The sequence below is a fragment of the Vicia villosa genome, linkage group LG5 (genome assembly GCF_029867415.1).
Source record: "Vicia villosa cultivar HV-30 ecotype Madison, WI linkage group LG5, Vvil1.0, whole genome shotgun sequence".
Lineage (NCBI taxonomy): Eukaryota > Viridiplantae > Streptophyta > Magnoliopsida > Fabales > Fabaceae > Vicia > Vicia villosa.
In genome coordinates, this window is record NC_081184.1 from 44737957 (window position 1) to 44754101 (window position 16145).

The 16145-nt window shown below is 37.5% G+C and overlaps 1 protein-coding gene across 2 annotated transcripts; it reads left to right on the forward strand.

Annotated features, from left to right (window-relative positions):
- The first annotated feature begins 5690 nt into the window (after nt 1-5690).
- On the forward strand, nt 5691-8918 carry LOC131601616 (MDIS1-interacting receptor like kinase 2-like). 2 transcript variants are annotated; one of them, XM_058873482.1, is made up of 3 exons: nt 5691-8118; nt 8233-8313; nt 8419-8918. In XM_058873482.1, exons 1-3 carry the CDS (start codon nt 5772-5774, stop codon nt 8709-8711), a joined length of 2721 nt encoding a protein of 906 aa, XP_058729465.1. In that variant the 5' UTR covers nt 5691-5771; the 3' UTR covers nt 8712-8918. The 2 variants fall into 2 exon arrangements, with proteins under 2 accessions (XP_058729465.1, XP_058729464.1); XM_058873481.1 differs by having other exon boundaries at nt 5692-8313.
- Nucleotides 8919-16145: the final 7227 nt, after the last annotated feature.

Genomic DNA, 16145 nt, shown 5'->3' on the forward strand with positions numbered 1-16145 from the left:
TACTCAACCCGCTCCGGTGTCCTTCTTCAAGAATATTTTTCCGAAGTTCGGCAATATCAGGAACACAAACACGATCACCAAACCTCATTATGCCATTCTCGCCGATTCTGAAATCACCTCCTTTACCTTGGTTAATTAAAGTCAACTTATCAACCAACTCCACATCAGCTTTCTGACCTGCTCTAATCTCATCAAGAATACCACTCGTTAGCTTCAGCATTCCCAATTTAATACTATTAGAAGTACCTTCACATAACAAACTTAAATTTCGGAATTGTTCAATCAAATCCTATTCCCGCACCATTAGCATAGACATATGTAAAGACTTCCTGCTCAACGCATCAGCAACAACGTTCGCTTTACCTGGGTGGTAATTCAGCCCAAAATCATAGTCTTTAAGAAATTCTAACCACCTTCTCTGCCTCATATTAAGTTCTTTCTGATCAAAGAGATACTTCAGACTCTTGTGATCGCTAAACACTTCAAACCTCGAACCATACAAATAATGTCTCCATAGCTTCAATATAAAGACCACTGCTGTCAACTCTAAATCATGAGTTGGATAATTCCTTTCATGCACTTTGAGTTACCTCGACGCATAGGCCACTACTTGTTGATTCTGCATCAATACACCACCTAATCCCATTAGTGAAGCATCACAATAGACCACAAAAGATTCTGCCGGATTCGGAAAAATCAGAATAGGAGCACTAGTCAACCTCCTCTTTAACTCTTGAAATCCTCGTTCACATTCCAAATCCCAAATAAATGCTTGACCCTTTCTTGTCAGCTTAGTTAACGGTAATGCTAACTTCGAAAATCCTTCAATAAACTTCCTGTAGTAACCAGCAAGACCAAGGAAACTACGAATCTCGGAAACTCACTTCGGCGCTTCCCATAGAGATACCGCTTCTACTTTCGTTGGATCAACTGCAATACCGTTCTTGGAAATCACATGACCAAGAAAACTCACCTCACTCAACCAGAATTCGCACTTCGACAGTTTAGCATAAAGCTTCTTCTCTTTCAACAATTCCAATACAATTTCCAGGTATTCCTCATGCTCTTCTTCACTTTTGGAATATATCAGAATGTCATCAATAAACACCACAACGAACTTATCAAGATAAGGATGAAAAATCCTATTCATATATTCCATAAAAACACCAGGTGCGTTAGTAACTCCAAATGGCATCACTATATACTCGTAATGGCCATACCTCATTCTGAACGCAGTTTTCCGAATATCGTCCGTCTTCACACGAATCTGATGATACCCAGACCTTAAATCAATTTTGCCAAATACACATGCTCCAACCAGATGATCCATTAAGTCGTCAATCCTCGGCAACGGATACCGATTCTTGATAGTAACTTTATTCAGTTGTCTGTAATCCACACACAACCTCATAGATCCTTCTTTCTTCTTCACCAATAACACCGACGCACCCCACGATGACACACTAGGACAAATAGATTCCTTATCCAGCAACTCTTCTAATTGACTCTTTAATTCGGTCAACTCAGATGCCGACATACGATAAGGCGCCATCGACACAGGACTAGTTCCAGGAATTAACTCAATAGCAAATTCCACTTCCCTCTCGGGTGGCAACTCTCTAACATCTTCTGGAAAAAATTCTAGAAAGTCACGTACCACCGGTAATTCACTACTCACTGCTTTTCCCTTTCCTTCCATTGATGTAAATAATATAAACATGGCATCCCCATCTTTAACCGCTTCATTCACCTGCTTAGTAGTCATCGCCAAATCCTCAGCACTACTCTCTTCAGGAAAGATCACCGTTTTCGTGAAACAATTAAAATGAACCCTATTGAATTGCAACCAATTCATCCCCAGGATGACATCAAGTTGCTCAAGCGGAAGGCACACTAAGTCCATTCCGAACTCCCTACCAAATATGTCAATCAGACAATTCAAACAAGCAGACGAAGTAGTCACTGAACCCGACGCAGGAGTGTCAATAACCATACTTCCTTTTATCTCATATATTTCTAAATTCAATATTCGAGCATAATCCAACGAAATAAATGAATGAGTTGCTTCAGTATCTATAATTGCAATTAAAGGTGTGCCATGGATAAAACACGTACCTTTAATCAATTGATCCTCAAGAGTAGTCTCTGACCCAGACAAAGCAAAAACCTTTCCACCAGACTGGTTCTTCTTTGGCTTCGTGCACTGAGGACTGATATGGCCTTCTTCGCCACAGTTGTAGCAAGTCACGGTCTTCATCTTATAATCAAAAGCAATATGACTCGCCTTACCACACTTGAAGCACTTCTTTTCTCCACTTTTACACTCATTGCTTCTATGCCCAGGTTCACCACAGTTGTAGCACCTAACGGGAGCACTAGAATCTCCCCCACTAGGCCTTTTCCAATCTCCTACTTTTGGATTCCCTTTACCATATGGCTTACCTCTGTCCATAGGCTTCTTACCTACTATAATCCACCAAGTCAGCAAATCGACGAATCCTCTGATACTTGATACCTTGCTTGATTTCATCACGAAGACCATTCTCAAATTTGATGCACTTTGAGAACTCACCGGCTTCATCATTGTTGTAGTGAACATAAAATTTCGCCAGCTCAGCAAATTTAGAAGCATACTCTGGCACCGTCATATTACCATGCTTCAGTTCTAGAAACTCAATTTCTTTCTTTCCCCGAACATCTTCAGGAAAGTATCTCCTCATAAATTCCCTCTTGAACACAGCCCACGTGATTGTTATGCCGTTAGCGTCCAACTCAGTTCTAATAGAAATCCACCAGTCGTCAGCTTCTTCCGATAACATGTGAGTACCATACCTCACTTTCAGGTTCTCAGCACAATCAATGACTCTGAAAATCCTTTCGATCTCCTTCAGCCACTTTTTAGCACCTTCAGGATCGTGAGTACCCTTGAACAACGGAGGATTGTTCCTCTGGAAATTTCCCAATTGTCTGTCACCACCAATCCCAGCTTCATTGGCATTCCCTCCCAACACACCAGCAATCATGCTCAGAGCCTCAACAATTGCGTCATCATTTCTTCCACCTCTTCCAGCCATTGTTCTGCTAAATCACAAAAAAATTCCGTTAGCACCAAAAGTATCGACAGTGATAACTCGCACTAGTCGCATACAAGGGAAAAATTGAAACTAAGACTCTGGTCACAACGACCGACTATGCTCTGATACCACTATTGTAAAACCCTTCTAAACCCCGCGACAATTAATATAATAATCAGAGTAAAACATGAAAATAATGGTGCCACAATTAAAATAAATTAAAAACGAAACGTAATTCAACTGTCATGCTTTATCGAGAACGATTCATCAAAATAATAATCTCATGTTCATCACAGCGGAATAGCATACATCACCAAAATAAACCAACAGACACATAATCCAAATCCAATAAAATAAAGTGTAACGATCAACTCTAAAACTATTGTTCCCAGTGTTACAAGATCAGAGCATGACCGACACGACCAACTAAATGGATAGACTCTACGAACCATCCTCACCGAACAATAAAGCCGCTACTCCTCAATCTGAAAAATATTAACATGTAAGGGTGAATCTCATTCGAAATTAACAAGTATTATACAGTCATAAGTAATAAAACATCATAGCATCATCATTCACGCAATCAAACATGTATTCAGATTTTCCAACAGTTACTCGAATCACCACGCCGAAAAATACAACGCCGAGTATAACACATATCATTCAGTCACACCATATCATCATGCACATGAATGAACTGACACTATGCATGTGGTACCTTACATGGGCTAAACCCATTCAACTGATTTATTCATCACCAAGACACAGTCCAACCGGCACAAATTCTACACAATGGGAATTACGCCCACCAATTGATTCACAACACCACCAAAATCCATCACCAATAATGCGTATGAATGAATGCACACATATAACATACTTATAACATCACCGATCCGATGTATCTCATCGTTTCATTACCAATCACCAATTTGTCACCAATAAGCATGCACATGTTTCAGCAATCATTCAATATTTTACTCATATTCATATTAAACATCATCCAATAAATAATCGAGATAAAATATAAATTCGGACCACTGTCCATTTCACACGTTCATCATATAGAGCTAGAAATTAGCTTCCCAACACCCAAAACGGCACACAAATCGCACTTACGGATCAAAAGTTATAAGGTTTTAAAAATGAAAATATTTTACAAAAGATACAGCGTAACCGGTTACCGAAGATAGCGTAACCGGTTACGTCCACGAAAACTAAAATATTTTTAGAAAAACTCCCAGTGTAACCGTTTATAGGGAATAGCGTAATCGATTACGAATGAGTAACCTTCTCGCTATTATTTTCCACACTCGCGTAATCAGTTACGGCCTGAGCGTAACCGATTAAGAAAACGCAACGCACCCAATTTCTTCAAAAAAACCTAGTGTAACCAGTTACAGGCACGTCGTAACCGGTTACAACCCTGCTGTAACAGAAAAATCCACTCTTTGACAGCAACTATTCATTTCCAATCCAACCAAAACATGAATTATCACAAAACAACATCATAACACACAACATAACATAACTTTAACATGTTTTAGTGATCATTTATCACCATACCAATATCAATTAATTCAATTCATCATTTTCTCCCCAAAACCCCAAAGTTTCCCAAAACCTAACACATTCCAATTGAATCGAACAACAACCTAATCCATTCTACTACCCTTGATTGCATAATAATTACTAACCCGAAGAGTCCCCCCTTGTATCTTTCTATTCTCTTCTCTGGCACTTTTGCTCTACTACTTCAATTTCCTCCATTTTCCTCCTTTTATGAAAAATAGATTAATTTTAGTAAAGGCTTACAATCCACACCTCCGTTTTACTAATCCCAACTCTGGCGCAATCACATTATTTCCAATTTTCTTCTTTAATCCGATTTAAAATACCGAATTTCTAATTAATTAATTTAAATTCTAATTAAATTAATAAAATAGAAAATATGGGGTGTTACAGTACACATTGCCAGAAGCCGAAGCAAGCTCAATCTAGAGGAAAGGTTTTTGCTCTATCGGAAATTCAGACTTCCAATGCCGACAGGTTGATTAGAGGTATATGTTACATTAATAGCACTCCTTTAATTACTATTATTAATACTGGTGCTACACACTCGTTTATTGGTGCTGATTGTGTGAAAAGGTTGGACCTTGTAGTGTCCTCCATGAATATAAAGAAGGTTATCGATACTCCAGCTAAGGGATCAGTGACTACTTTTTTGTTTGAACTGTCTTCTGTCAATTTTTTACAAAGATTTTGGTATTGATATTATTTGTCTATCGCTGAGGGATCTTGACATTATCTTGGAAATGAACAGGTTGGAGTCCAATCATGTTTAGATAAATTGTTATGACAAATAAGTACAATTTCTTGTTCCTATTGATGAAGAGGAAGCTGGTTTCTTATATGCTAGGCAGTTGAAAGAGCTTTTGCTCCTATTGTTTTTTTTCCATATAATTTTACTATTTTACTACTATTTATAAGTAATAAAATACAATTTTTTAAATTATATCATATGCATGATGACAAATATGAAATAATTAGTACAACGAACTGATCACAACCTGATACCCCTCTTGAATAGATAACTAGTAATAGGTGGACATTATCCAATAAAAGAAATCCGATCGCCATGCCAAATAAGTGGTTATAAATTGAAATACATGTATGCTTACAACTCTTTGTTAAACAATGTCCAACAAAAACCATAATCACACATTTCCAATTTCAGTTACTTTGTTGATTTTCTTGTTGCTAAATCTATGTCAAGAAGCTTCAGGGCTAACACAATCTGAAGCCTTGTTAAAGTGGAAACAAAGTCTCCCTCAGCAACCAATTCTTGATTCATGGATCATTAACAACTCAAGTTCAACACAAACTCCATGTTCATGGAAAGGTATCACCTGTGATTCAAAAGGAAGCGTGACAGTTATAAACTTAGCATATGCTGAGCTTGAAGGTACTCTTCAACACTTAAACTTATCTGTTTTCACAAACCTTCTTCGTCTAGATCTTAACACAAACTATCTCTTCGATACCATACCTCAAAATATTGGCGTTCTTTCTAAACTCCAATTTCTCGATCTTTCTACTAATTTTCTCAATGGAACTTTGCCTCTTTCTATATCCAATTTGACTCAAGTTTACGAGCTTGATGTTTCGAGAAACGATGTGTCAGGTATATTAGACCGTCGATTGTTTCCTGATAAGCCCAGTTCTAAAACCAGACTTATTGGTATTAGGAATCTCCTTTTTCAAGATACTCTCTTGGGTGGTCCATTACCGAACGAAATAGGGAACATTCAAAACTTGACTATACTAGCACTTGACGGAAACAATTTCTCTGGGCTTATTCCTTCATCTTTAGGAAACTGTAAACATTTAAGCATTCTTGGTTTGTCTGAAAACCATTTCTCTGGCCCAATTCCACCAAGCATTGGCAAATTGACAAACCTAACTGATCTTAGGTTTTACACCAACAACTTAAATGGTACTGTGCCACAAGAATTTGGAAACCTTTCATCTTTGATTGTGTTGCATCTTGCTGAGAACAATTTCACTGGTGTGTTACCACCACAAGTTTGCAAAAGTGGCAAACTTGTGAATTTTAGTGCAGCCGATAACAGTTTCACCGGTCCAATTCCAATAAGTCTTAGAAACTGTCCTTCTTTGTATAGAGTTCGACTTGAACACAACCAGTTAACTGGTTATGCTGATCAAAATTTCGGAATTTATCCAAATCTTACTTACATGGATTTCAGCAAAAACAAAGTTCAAGGTGATTTATCTTCCAAATGGGGATCCTGCGAAAAATTGCAATTACTACGTATGGCTGGTAATTCAGTAAATGGTAACATTCCAGGAGAAATTTTTCATTTGAAACAATTACAAAAGCTTGATCTATCATCCAACCAATTATCAGGAACTATTCCTTCACAAATTGGATATTCTTTAAATTTGTATAGCTTAAATTTAGGTGGAAATAGGCTTTCTGGTAAAATACCAATTGAAATTGGAAAGCTTTCTAATTTGCAATATTTAGACCTTTCAATGAACATGTTGATGGGAGAAATTCCGATTCAGATTCGAGATTGTTCAAACTTGTTGAGTTTAAATTTGAGTAATAATCACTTGAATGGAACAATTCCATTCCAAATTGGAAGTCTTGCAGCTTTACAAATCCTTTTGGATCTAAGTTACAATTCATTTTCAGGGGAAATTCCTGCTACTATTGGTCACCTTTTAAATTTGATAAGTTTGAATATCTCAAACAATAATTTATCTGATTCAATTCCTGATGAAATTAATGGAATGTTGAGTTTGTCAAATCTTAACCTCTCTTACAATCACTTAGAGGGTAAAATTCCGAAAGGTGGCATATTCAAATCCAACTCTTCTACTTCACTTGATTTGAGCAACAACCAAGGTCTGTGTGGTGATTTCAAAGGTTTGAAACCTTGTAGTGTATCACTTAGTCAACCAAACGGTGATGGAAGTGACAAGGAAAGTGTTGTAATTCCTATTGTTGCTTCTTTAGGAGGTGCACTTTTTCTTTTACTGATATTTGTTGGCATATATTTCTTATGCTACAAGAAAAATTCAAGACCTTCAAGGCTAAAAGATTCTTCAGTGAAGATACCAAATCCATTTTCGGTTTTGTACTTCAATGGAAGAGTCATATACGAAGACATAATTGAAGCAACCAACAATTTTGACGACAAATATTGCATTGGCGGAGGAGCATTTGGAAATGTTTACAAAGCACAACTGAAAGGAGGACAAATGTTGGCGGTGAAAAAGCTGAAATACGATGACGAGAATTTAGTTATCGATAGCATAAAAACATTTGAAAATGAGGTTAAATCTATAACAGAAACAAGGCACAGGAACATTGTGAAGTTTTATGGATTTTGTTTTGCAGGGATCCACACATTTTTGGTTTATGAGTATATGGATAAAGGGAGTTTGGCTGATATGTTGACTGATGATATGAAATCAATAGAACTTGATTGGGTTAAAAGGGTTGAGATTGTTACAGGTGTTGCAAGTGCTCTTTCTTATATGCATCATGATTGTTCACCACTTTTGATTCATAGAGACATTTCAAGCAAGAATATTTTGTTATCTTCAAATCTTGAAGCTCATGTTTCAGATTTTGGTACTGCAAGGTTTCTTAAGCCAAACTCGCCTATTTGGACTTCATTTGCCGGGACATATGGTTATGCTGCTCCAGGTAATGTTATCTAACTCTCTTATGTTCTATAATCCCAAAAATACTATTTTCTTTTTCTTGTTTTCATTTTACTAATTTTTTGGCTATTTTTTCTTGCTCATATAGAGCTTGCTTACACAATGGCGGTGACAGAGAAATGTGATGTATTCAGCTTTGGTGTTTTAGCATTTGAGATTCTAACTGGAAAACACCCTGGTGATGTTGTTTCTTACATACAAGCATCCAATGTTCAGAAGATAGATTTAAAAGAGATTTTAGATCCTCGTCTCCCATCTCCTCCAAATAATGTTTTGAATGAATTGGAAATGGTGGAAAATTTAGCTGTTTCTTGTTTACACACAAATCCTCAGTCTAGACCTACCATGAGAAGCATTTCCCAATTGCTTATAAAAATGTAGACTATGCTTAAATCTTGATTGATGTCTTTTAGTGTTTTCTTGCTGTTCACTTGCTTAGTATTATGACTTTTCTCATGTATATCTTAGTTTCTCCTATATAATTTATATGTCAGTTATGTATTGTCGGTGATTAATTTAGACTGTGTGTGAGAATTTGGATGAGAGAAAAAGGACTTTTAGAGAAATAAATGAGAAAGTAATCTTTTAGCATATTTAAAATATAATCACTACAAAAAATTTATTTGTTATTTTTATTGGATGTGTGACGGTTTTGTCTATCGCAAAATATGGACTGTTTCTCAATCGTCACAATATTTAGTGTCATGTGTTTGATTTGCGACGGTGTCTTAACATACGACAACGCTTATAAAACAGCCTCCATAGGAAAATGGTGATGGTTTCGAACCGTTGCCAAAATAAACGTACTCAAGTTTGTAACCGCGGCTACTTGTGAAGCTGTAAAAAAAACCTACTTTTCTTTACAAACAAGTGGGATACCCGTGCGTTCGCACGGGTACCGCTGGGTTGCGCGCCATTTTGTCTAGAAACTATATATAAAGACAAAAATGTTGAGTTAAAAATAGACACTTTTCTTATGTAAAAAACTTGATATGGTGGAGTTTGTCCTCAAAGGTGAGGTAAGCTTGGAAACTAGATATTACTGTGATGAGCCTTGGGGATTTAAAAGCATTTAGCGATGTACTTTGTTCCAAGAGAAATGTCTTTCTTATCCCTCTGTCGGGAGTCCCTTTTATAGCCTCAGCTTGGTCCCTTAAAGCCTCATTTAAGAAGAGTCTCTGGAACTTCTATGGTTACAGATGTTTCTACGTCCTTTAATATCCAGCCATGAATGGCACATTCAAGAATCGGTTCAAAAGCTTCACTATATATTGAAGATACTACTGAAGTTAAAAAGTAGAATACTCACGCATAAACTATAAAAATCTCTATTCATTCTCTTATTATGTTTTGTGCATTGTTCTTAAACATTGTGTATACATCACAATTGTGATACAGCTTATTAGAAGCGTATTTGTAAACACATAAGAGAGAGGCAAAATCACCTTGGCGGGTGGACTGGAGTAGTTTGAGTTCAAACGAACCACGATAACCAAACGTGTCCTAAGTTTTTATTTTATCAAAAACCCAATCCAACACCCTTATTGTGTTTTTCGAACCTTCAATTGGCATCAGAGCGCCTGGTTCTAGGTGCATACACTTCACCGTGTCAGAAAAAGATCCTAAGCAAAAAAAACCATGGTGGAATCAGTCAAGAACAACAACAATGAAATTCATGATGACAGAGACAAAATCAGTGGGAGACCACTAATGTTTGATGGAGAAAACTTCGATTATTGGAAAGACAGGATCGAGAGTTTCTTTCTAGCTCGCGACACTGATCTTTGGGATATGGTAACGGATGGTTACAAACATCCGGTCAATGAAAGCGGTCAGAAGATTGAAAGAAAAAATATGAATGATCAACAAAAGAAAGAATTCAGAAATCATCACAAGGCTAGGACTATACTTCTAAGTGCTATCTCGTATAGAGAATATGAGAAGATCAATAACAGAGATTATGCAAAAAATATTTTTGATTCTCTGAGGATGACGCGTGAAGGCAATACTCAAGTCAAAGAAACCCAAGCCCTTGCACTCATTTAGAAGTATGAAGCATTCAAGATGGAAGAAGATGAAATTGCTAAAACTATGTTTTCAAGGTTTCAAATTCTGGTGGCTGGTCTGAAAGTTCTGGACAAAGGATACTCCACTACTGATCATGTAAAGAAAATCATCAGAAGCTTACCAAAGAAATGGAGAACTTATGATCGGTCACCAATTTCACTTATACTCCGCAATTTATTTGGTAAAAATCGGTCATTTCGGTAACACTGTGAATGGTTTGTTCTTTGTTTTAAGTAATTCTTTCATGTTTTGTTAATCTAATTGTTAGTGGTAATTTTTAGTAGAATAGTTGCTTTTGATCACTTTGTTGGTAGTTATTGGTTATTTCAGGTGTAAGGAAGAATCATCGAAAAAAGGGGACGAGAACAGAAGAAAACAAAGCCAAAATTGCAAGGAAAGAAGGTGACGCGGGCGCCAGCGTCATGGGACACGGCCACGTCAGCTGGAAAAGGAATAAAATGCTGTTGGGAGCTGACACGGGCGCCAGCATCATGGGACACGGCCGTGTCATCTGATACATGGAAAAAGAGCATTTTTAAGAGAAAACAGAGGCTGACGCGGGCGCCAGCGTCGTGTGACACGGACGCGTCAAGTGTTGCGGCCCGAAATTGTTTTTTTTGGCTGTTTCATTATTTCAAGCCTCATTAAGGGCGTTTTCGACTTTTTACATGAATGGAATGTAACCTAACACTACTTAGTCCTAGTTTGAGAGTTTTTTTGGATTATCTTGGATCATATTGAAGAATTTTACGGTGAAGAAGAGAAGCTATCAAGGGTTTCGGAGAACGGAGATTTTCAACGGCAATCGCAATTGAAGATCAAAATCTTCCCTAATTTTTGTAATGTCTATCATCTTTCTTTATAATTCTTTGAATATTACTATGAGTAGCTAAACCCCCCAATGCTAGGGGGGTGTCCCTGAATTGCCATTGTTATGAACCTAATTTCTATCAATTTATGTTATTCAAGTTTTAATGAGTTTATCTTCATTGTGCAAAGTTTTTAATGCCTTTTCTATCGGACAAATAGTTTTCGGATTTACGGTTGAGGTTTAGGTCGGACAAACCACTCAACGCATTTTGCACAATAATTCTTCGGTAAAAATTGCTTAGGAATGAGGATTTAACCGTAGTAACCGTTTAATTCTTGATATTCATTATTATAGCACTTGTTGTTATTTTTAATAGCTAAGGAATTAGGATTAAAGATAAACATCAAAGGTTTTCCGTTAAGGAATTAAGGAAAACATCTCTTGAGATTCGGTAGTAGCTCATTATAACTATATTTCATAAATTGGGGAATAAAGTTCATTGCGCGGCAATTTAAACACCTAACCTAGCATGCTTTCTCATATTGTCAAGAACCATTATTTTACTTTTGCTTTTATTAGTTATAATTAATATAATTCCTCAACAAACAAACAAATCCCATGATATTTTGTCCAATTGAATAATTGTGAAACTTGTATTTCCTACGCAGTCCGCGAGTACGATACTGGGTATGAACCTCTTTTTAAAACTACATTGATGAAAAATAGTACACTTGCTAATTTTCTGATCAAGTTTTTGGCGCCGTTGCCGGGAACTGCCAAAATATAAGTTTAATAATAATTCAATTGGATTTTTGTTGCTCTGCAACTAAAATTTTATTTTTGTGTTATATTTTATTTTATTTTTGCTGATTACTCATAATTATCTAATCTTTGTATGCGAGGTAAGGCCTCAGCACAATTTTTCTTAACGCAGAGCCAGAACGATCGTTGCGAGCTAGACTTAGAAAAGCAAGACAAGAGAGACTGGAAGCGATAGAAAAAAATCTAATAGCTTCGGAATCTAATAACGAGGATACTTTTTCTGTTCATTCTGAGCACTCGGATTCGGAGGCTGAAACTATGGCAGCTCCCGTAGAAAGACTGTTAGGTGATTATGGTGGAGCAAATGCACCAACTGGCCGGATGACAATAGTCAATCAACCGGTCGATGTTGCCCACTTTCAGTTGCACCCGGCAACAATACGACAACTTGAAAAGAAACCTTTCTCTAGAAGAATCAACGAAGATGCAAACAAGCATTTGCAAAGGTTTCTTACTATGACTACGTCGTTGAAAATAGAGGGGCATTCTGAAGAGGCAAAGAAACTAGTGATGTTTCCGTTCACTTTGTCAGATGATGCTGAAGAATGGTTTTACTCTTTACCTGCTGGAAGTATCACCACTTGGCAACAAATGGAGACAACATTTTTAAATGAGTATTTCCCTGCTTCTGTGTATATCCGAAAAAGATATGACATAGTAAATTTTAAACAGAAGGAAGGAGAATCACTTGGAGATGCGTATAAAAGGTTCAAGCGGTTGTTGGTTGCATGTCCCACTCATAACATGGATGTGACTGAACAAATGCAGAACTTTGTGAATGGTCTTAAGTTGAAGACGAAGCAACTTATTGACACAGTTGCCGGTGGCTCAACAAATTTCAAAACAGCCACGGAAATCAAGAAGATCATTGATGCTATCGCGGCAAATGAACACTTGGAGTTATATGACCGTAGTGTTAATCAGCCTGAAGGGTTAATTGATTTGAAGTTGACAAATCAATTTGTTAAGATTGAAGACCAAATTGCGACTGAAGTTGAACGAAGACTAAAACAAATGGCTCTCGAGAAGCAAACTGTAGCACAGGTTCAACCAACTCAGCCGATTCAAGCGGTAAATTGTGAGATATGTGGAGGACCTCATTTTGCCATGAATTGTGTGGCAACAACTCAACAAGTGGAGGAAATCAACTTTTTGAAGCAGAACAATCCCTACTCCAACACTTACAATCCAGGATGGAAAAATCATACGAATTTCTCCTGGAAAGATCAACAAGCGAATGTTCCTAAACAAGGATTTGTGCCATACCAAAGTCTACCACAACAACAACAATATCGGCCACCGCAACAACCATATCAACAACCATATCAACAACCGCAACAACAATTTCAGCAACAGGGACCAAGAAAAGCAGACTGGGAGATCGCCATTGAAAAGATGGCCGCTCAAAGTTCCTAATTTCAAGAAGAAACAAGGAGCAATTTTCGAAACACGGGTGCATCCATCAAAAATCTTGAGGTTCAGATGAGTCAGATAGCACAACAACTCGCCAATGCTCAACCACAAGGTGCCTTACCAAGTGCAACTGTTACAAACCCAAGGGAGCATCAGAATGTGAATGTCATCTCAACAAGAAGTCTGAGGAGATCAAAACCAGAAGAAAAAAAAATGAAATTGAGTATGATGATATCATCGAAGTAGATCTTGAAGTGCGTGAAAATAAGAAAGTGCCAGAGGAGGTGATACAACCTGTGAAGCCAACTGAAGAGAAAAGAAGAAAAGAGCCGATACCATTGATTAAGTTGCCGTATCCTTCTCGAGTAGCAAAGAAGGACCAAAAAGAGAAAGACTTTGAGAAGTTTGCCACATACTTCAAAAAGTTAGAGATCAATATTCCATTCTTTGATGCACTCGAGAAAATGCCAATGTACAGGAAATTCATGAAGGAAGTGATATCTAAAAAGAAACCAACAAGGGGTGAAGGGGTAGTTAAGAAGGAGAAATGTTGTGCAATCTCACCAGAGAAGAGAATACCAATCAAGCAGAAAGATCCTGGATCTGTTGCAATACCGTGCACGATAAAAAACAGAACTTTCATGAAGGTTCTAATTGATTCGGGTGCTAGTGTGAGCTTAATACCATTATCTATCTTCAAAAAGCTCGGTATTGAAAAGGTGAGTGAAAGAGGAACAAAGTTGAAATTGGCAGATCACACCATGAAGAGGTCATATGGGGTGGCAGAAGATGTATTGGTAGAAATTGACAAATTTGTTTTTCTAGTTGATTTTGAAATAATGGATATCCCTGAAGATGAAGAGACCCCTATTATTCTGGGTCGACCTTTCTTGCACACTAGTCGGTGCAATGTCGATATTGAAAAAGGTACTCTGACTTTGAAATCTTTTGATGAAGAAATAACTTTGAAAGTGTTAGATACCAAGAAGCAAGGTGAAAGTGGAGATAATCAATCTTCAGTTGGAATGATCCACATAGTAGGCAAAAGCAAAAGATCGAAACCAACCCCAAAAAAGGTCTCAAGCATAATCTCTCAGGTGGCAGCATCTCATATAAAAACTCCAAAGTCCAATAAAGAAATCAAGGAAAGAAAGAAAAAGGAACATCAAGGTAAGGAGATGGAAGTTGAAAGTGACTTGAGGCACAAAGTGTTCCATCCTTTAAATCTAGATGAGTTCTGGGTTGCGGAAAGGACAAGCAAAATGGTGTGGAAGAGGAAGTATCCCCCATAATAGAAGGGAATGGATCGTCGAGCCATGCGACGTTAAACGAAGCGCTTTGTGGGAGGCAACCCACGGTTTTAATAATGCAGTTTAATTTTTGTTTTGTTTTCAGAAAAAAAAGGGTCTCTCCGGTGAAAGCTAGGAAGCGGCAGCTGGAGTCACAATACCCTCTGTGAGTTCACCCTCGCTATCTCGAATTTAAACATTGAGGTCAATGTTTAGTTCAAGTGTGGGGGGGTTTTTATTGCATTCAGTTTTTAGATTCGGTTATTTGTGTTTGTTCCTAGTATTTCTATGCTATTATGTCTACCATGTGTTACAGATTGATGTGATTTACCGGATGGTTGATGAAGTGGTAGTAAAAGGATGAAAGATCCAACCCAAGCTTGCACCTCAGGCATCCCTGGAAGTTGATACAACCAAAAATAATTGTTGGACGCATTTTGATGACACCGGACTGAGATTGAAAGCTGGTACATATGAACCGGAAAAGAAGCGACATTACACAATTTATTTGGTAAAAATCGGTCATTTCGGTAACATTGTGAATGGTTTGTTCTTTGTTTTAAGTAATTCTTTCATGTTTTGTTAATCTAATTGTTAGTGGTAATTTTTAGTAGAATAGTTGCTTTTGATCACTTTGTTGGTAGTTATTGGTTATTTCAGGTGTAAGGAAGAATCACCGAAAAAAGGGGACGAGAACAGAAGAAAACAAAGCCAAAATTGCAAGGAAAGAAGCTGACGCGGGCGCCAGCGTCATGGGACACGGCCACGTCAGCTGGAAAAGGAAAAAAATGCTGTTGGGAGCTGACACGGGCGCCAGCATCATGGGACACGGCCGTGTCATCTGATACATGGAAAAAGAGCATTTTTAAGAGAAAGCAGAGGCTGACGCGGGCGCCAGCGTCGTGTGACACGGCCGCGTCAACTGTTGCGGCCAGAAATTGTTTTTTTTGGCTGTTTCATTATTTCAAGTCTCATTAAGGGCGTTTTCGACTTTTTACATGAATGGAATGTAACCTAACACTACTTACTCCTAGTTTGAGAGTTTTTTGGATTATCTTGGATCATATTGAAGAATTTTACGGTGAAGAAGAGAAGCTATCAAGGGTTTCGGAGAACGGAGATTTTCAACGACAATCGCAATTGAAGATCAAAATCTTCCCTAATTTTTGTAATGTCTATCATCTTTCTTTATAATTCTTTGAATATTACTATGAGTAGCTAAACCCCCCAATGCTAGGGGGGTGTCCCTGAATTGCCATTGTTATGAACCTAATTTCTATCAATTTATGTTATTCAAGTTTTAATGAGTTTATCTTCATTGTGCAAAGTTTTTAATGCCTTTTCTATCGGACAAATAGTTTTCGAATTTACGGTTGAGGTTTAGGTCGGACAAACCACTCAACGCATTTTGCA

Coding starts and splice junctions, on each gene's coding strand:
- LOC131601616 (XM_058873481.1), top strand. CDS start 5,772: ATGTCCAACAAAAACCATAATCACACATTTCCAATTTCAGTTACTTTG. Junction 8,314..8,418: donor ATATGGTTATGCTGCTCCAG/GTAATGTTATCT, acceptor TTGCTCATATAG/AGCTTGCTTACACAATGGCG.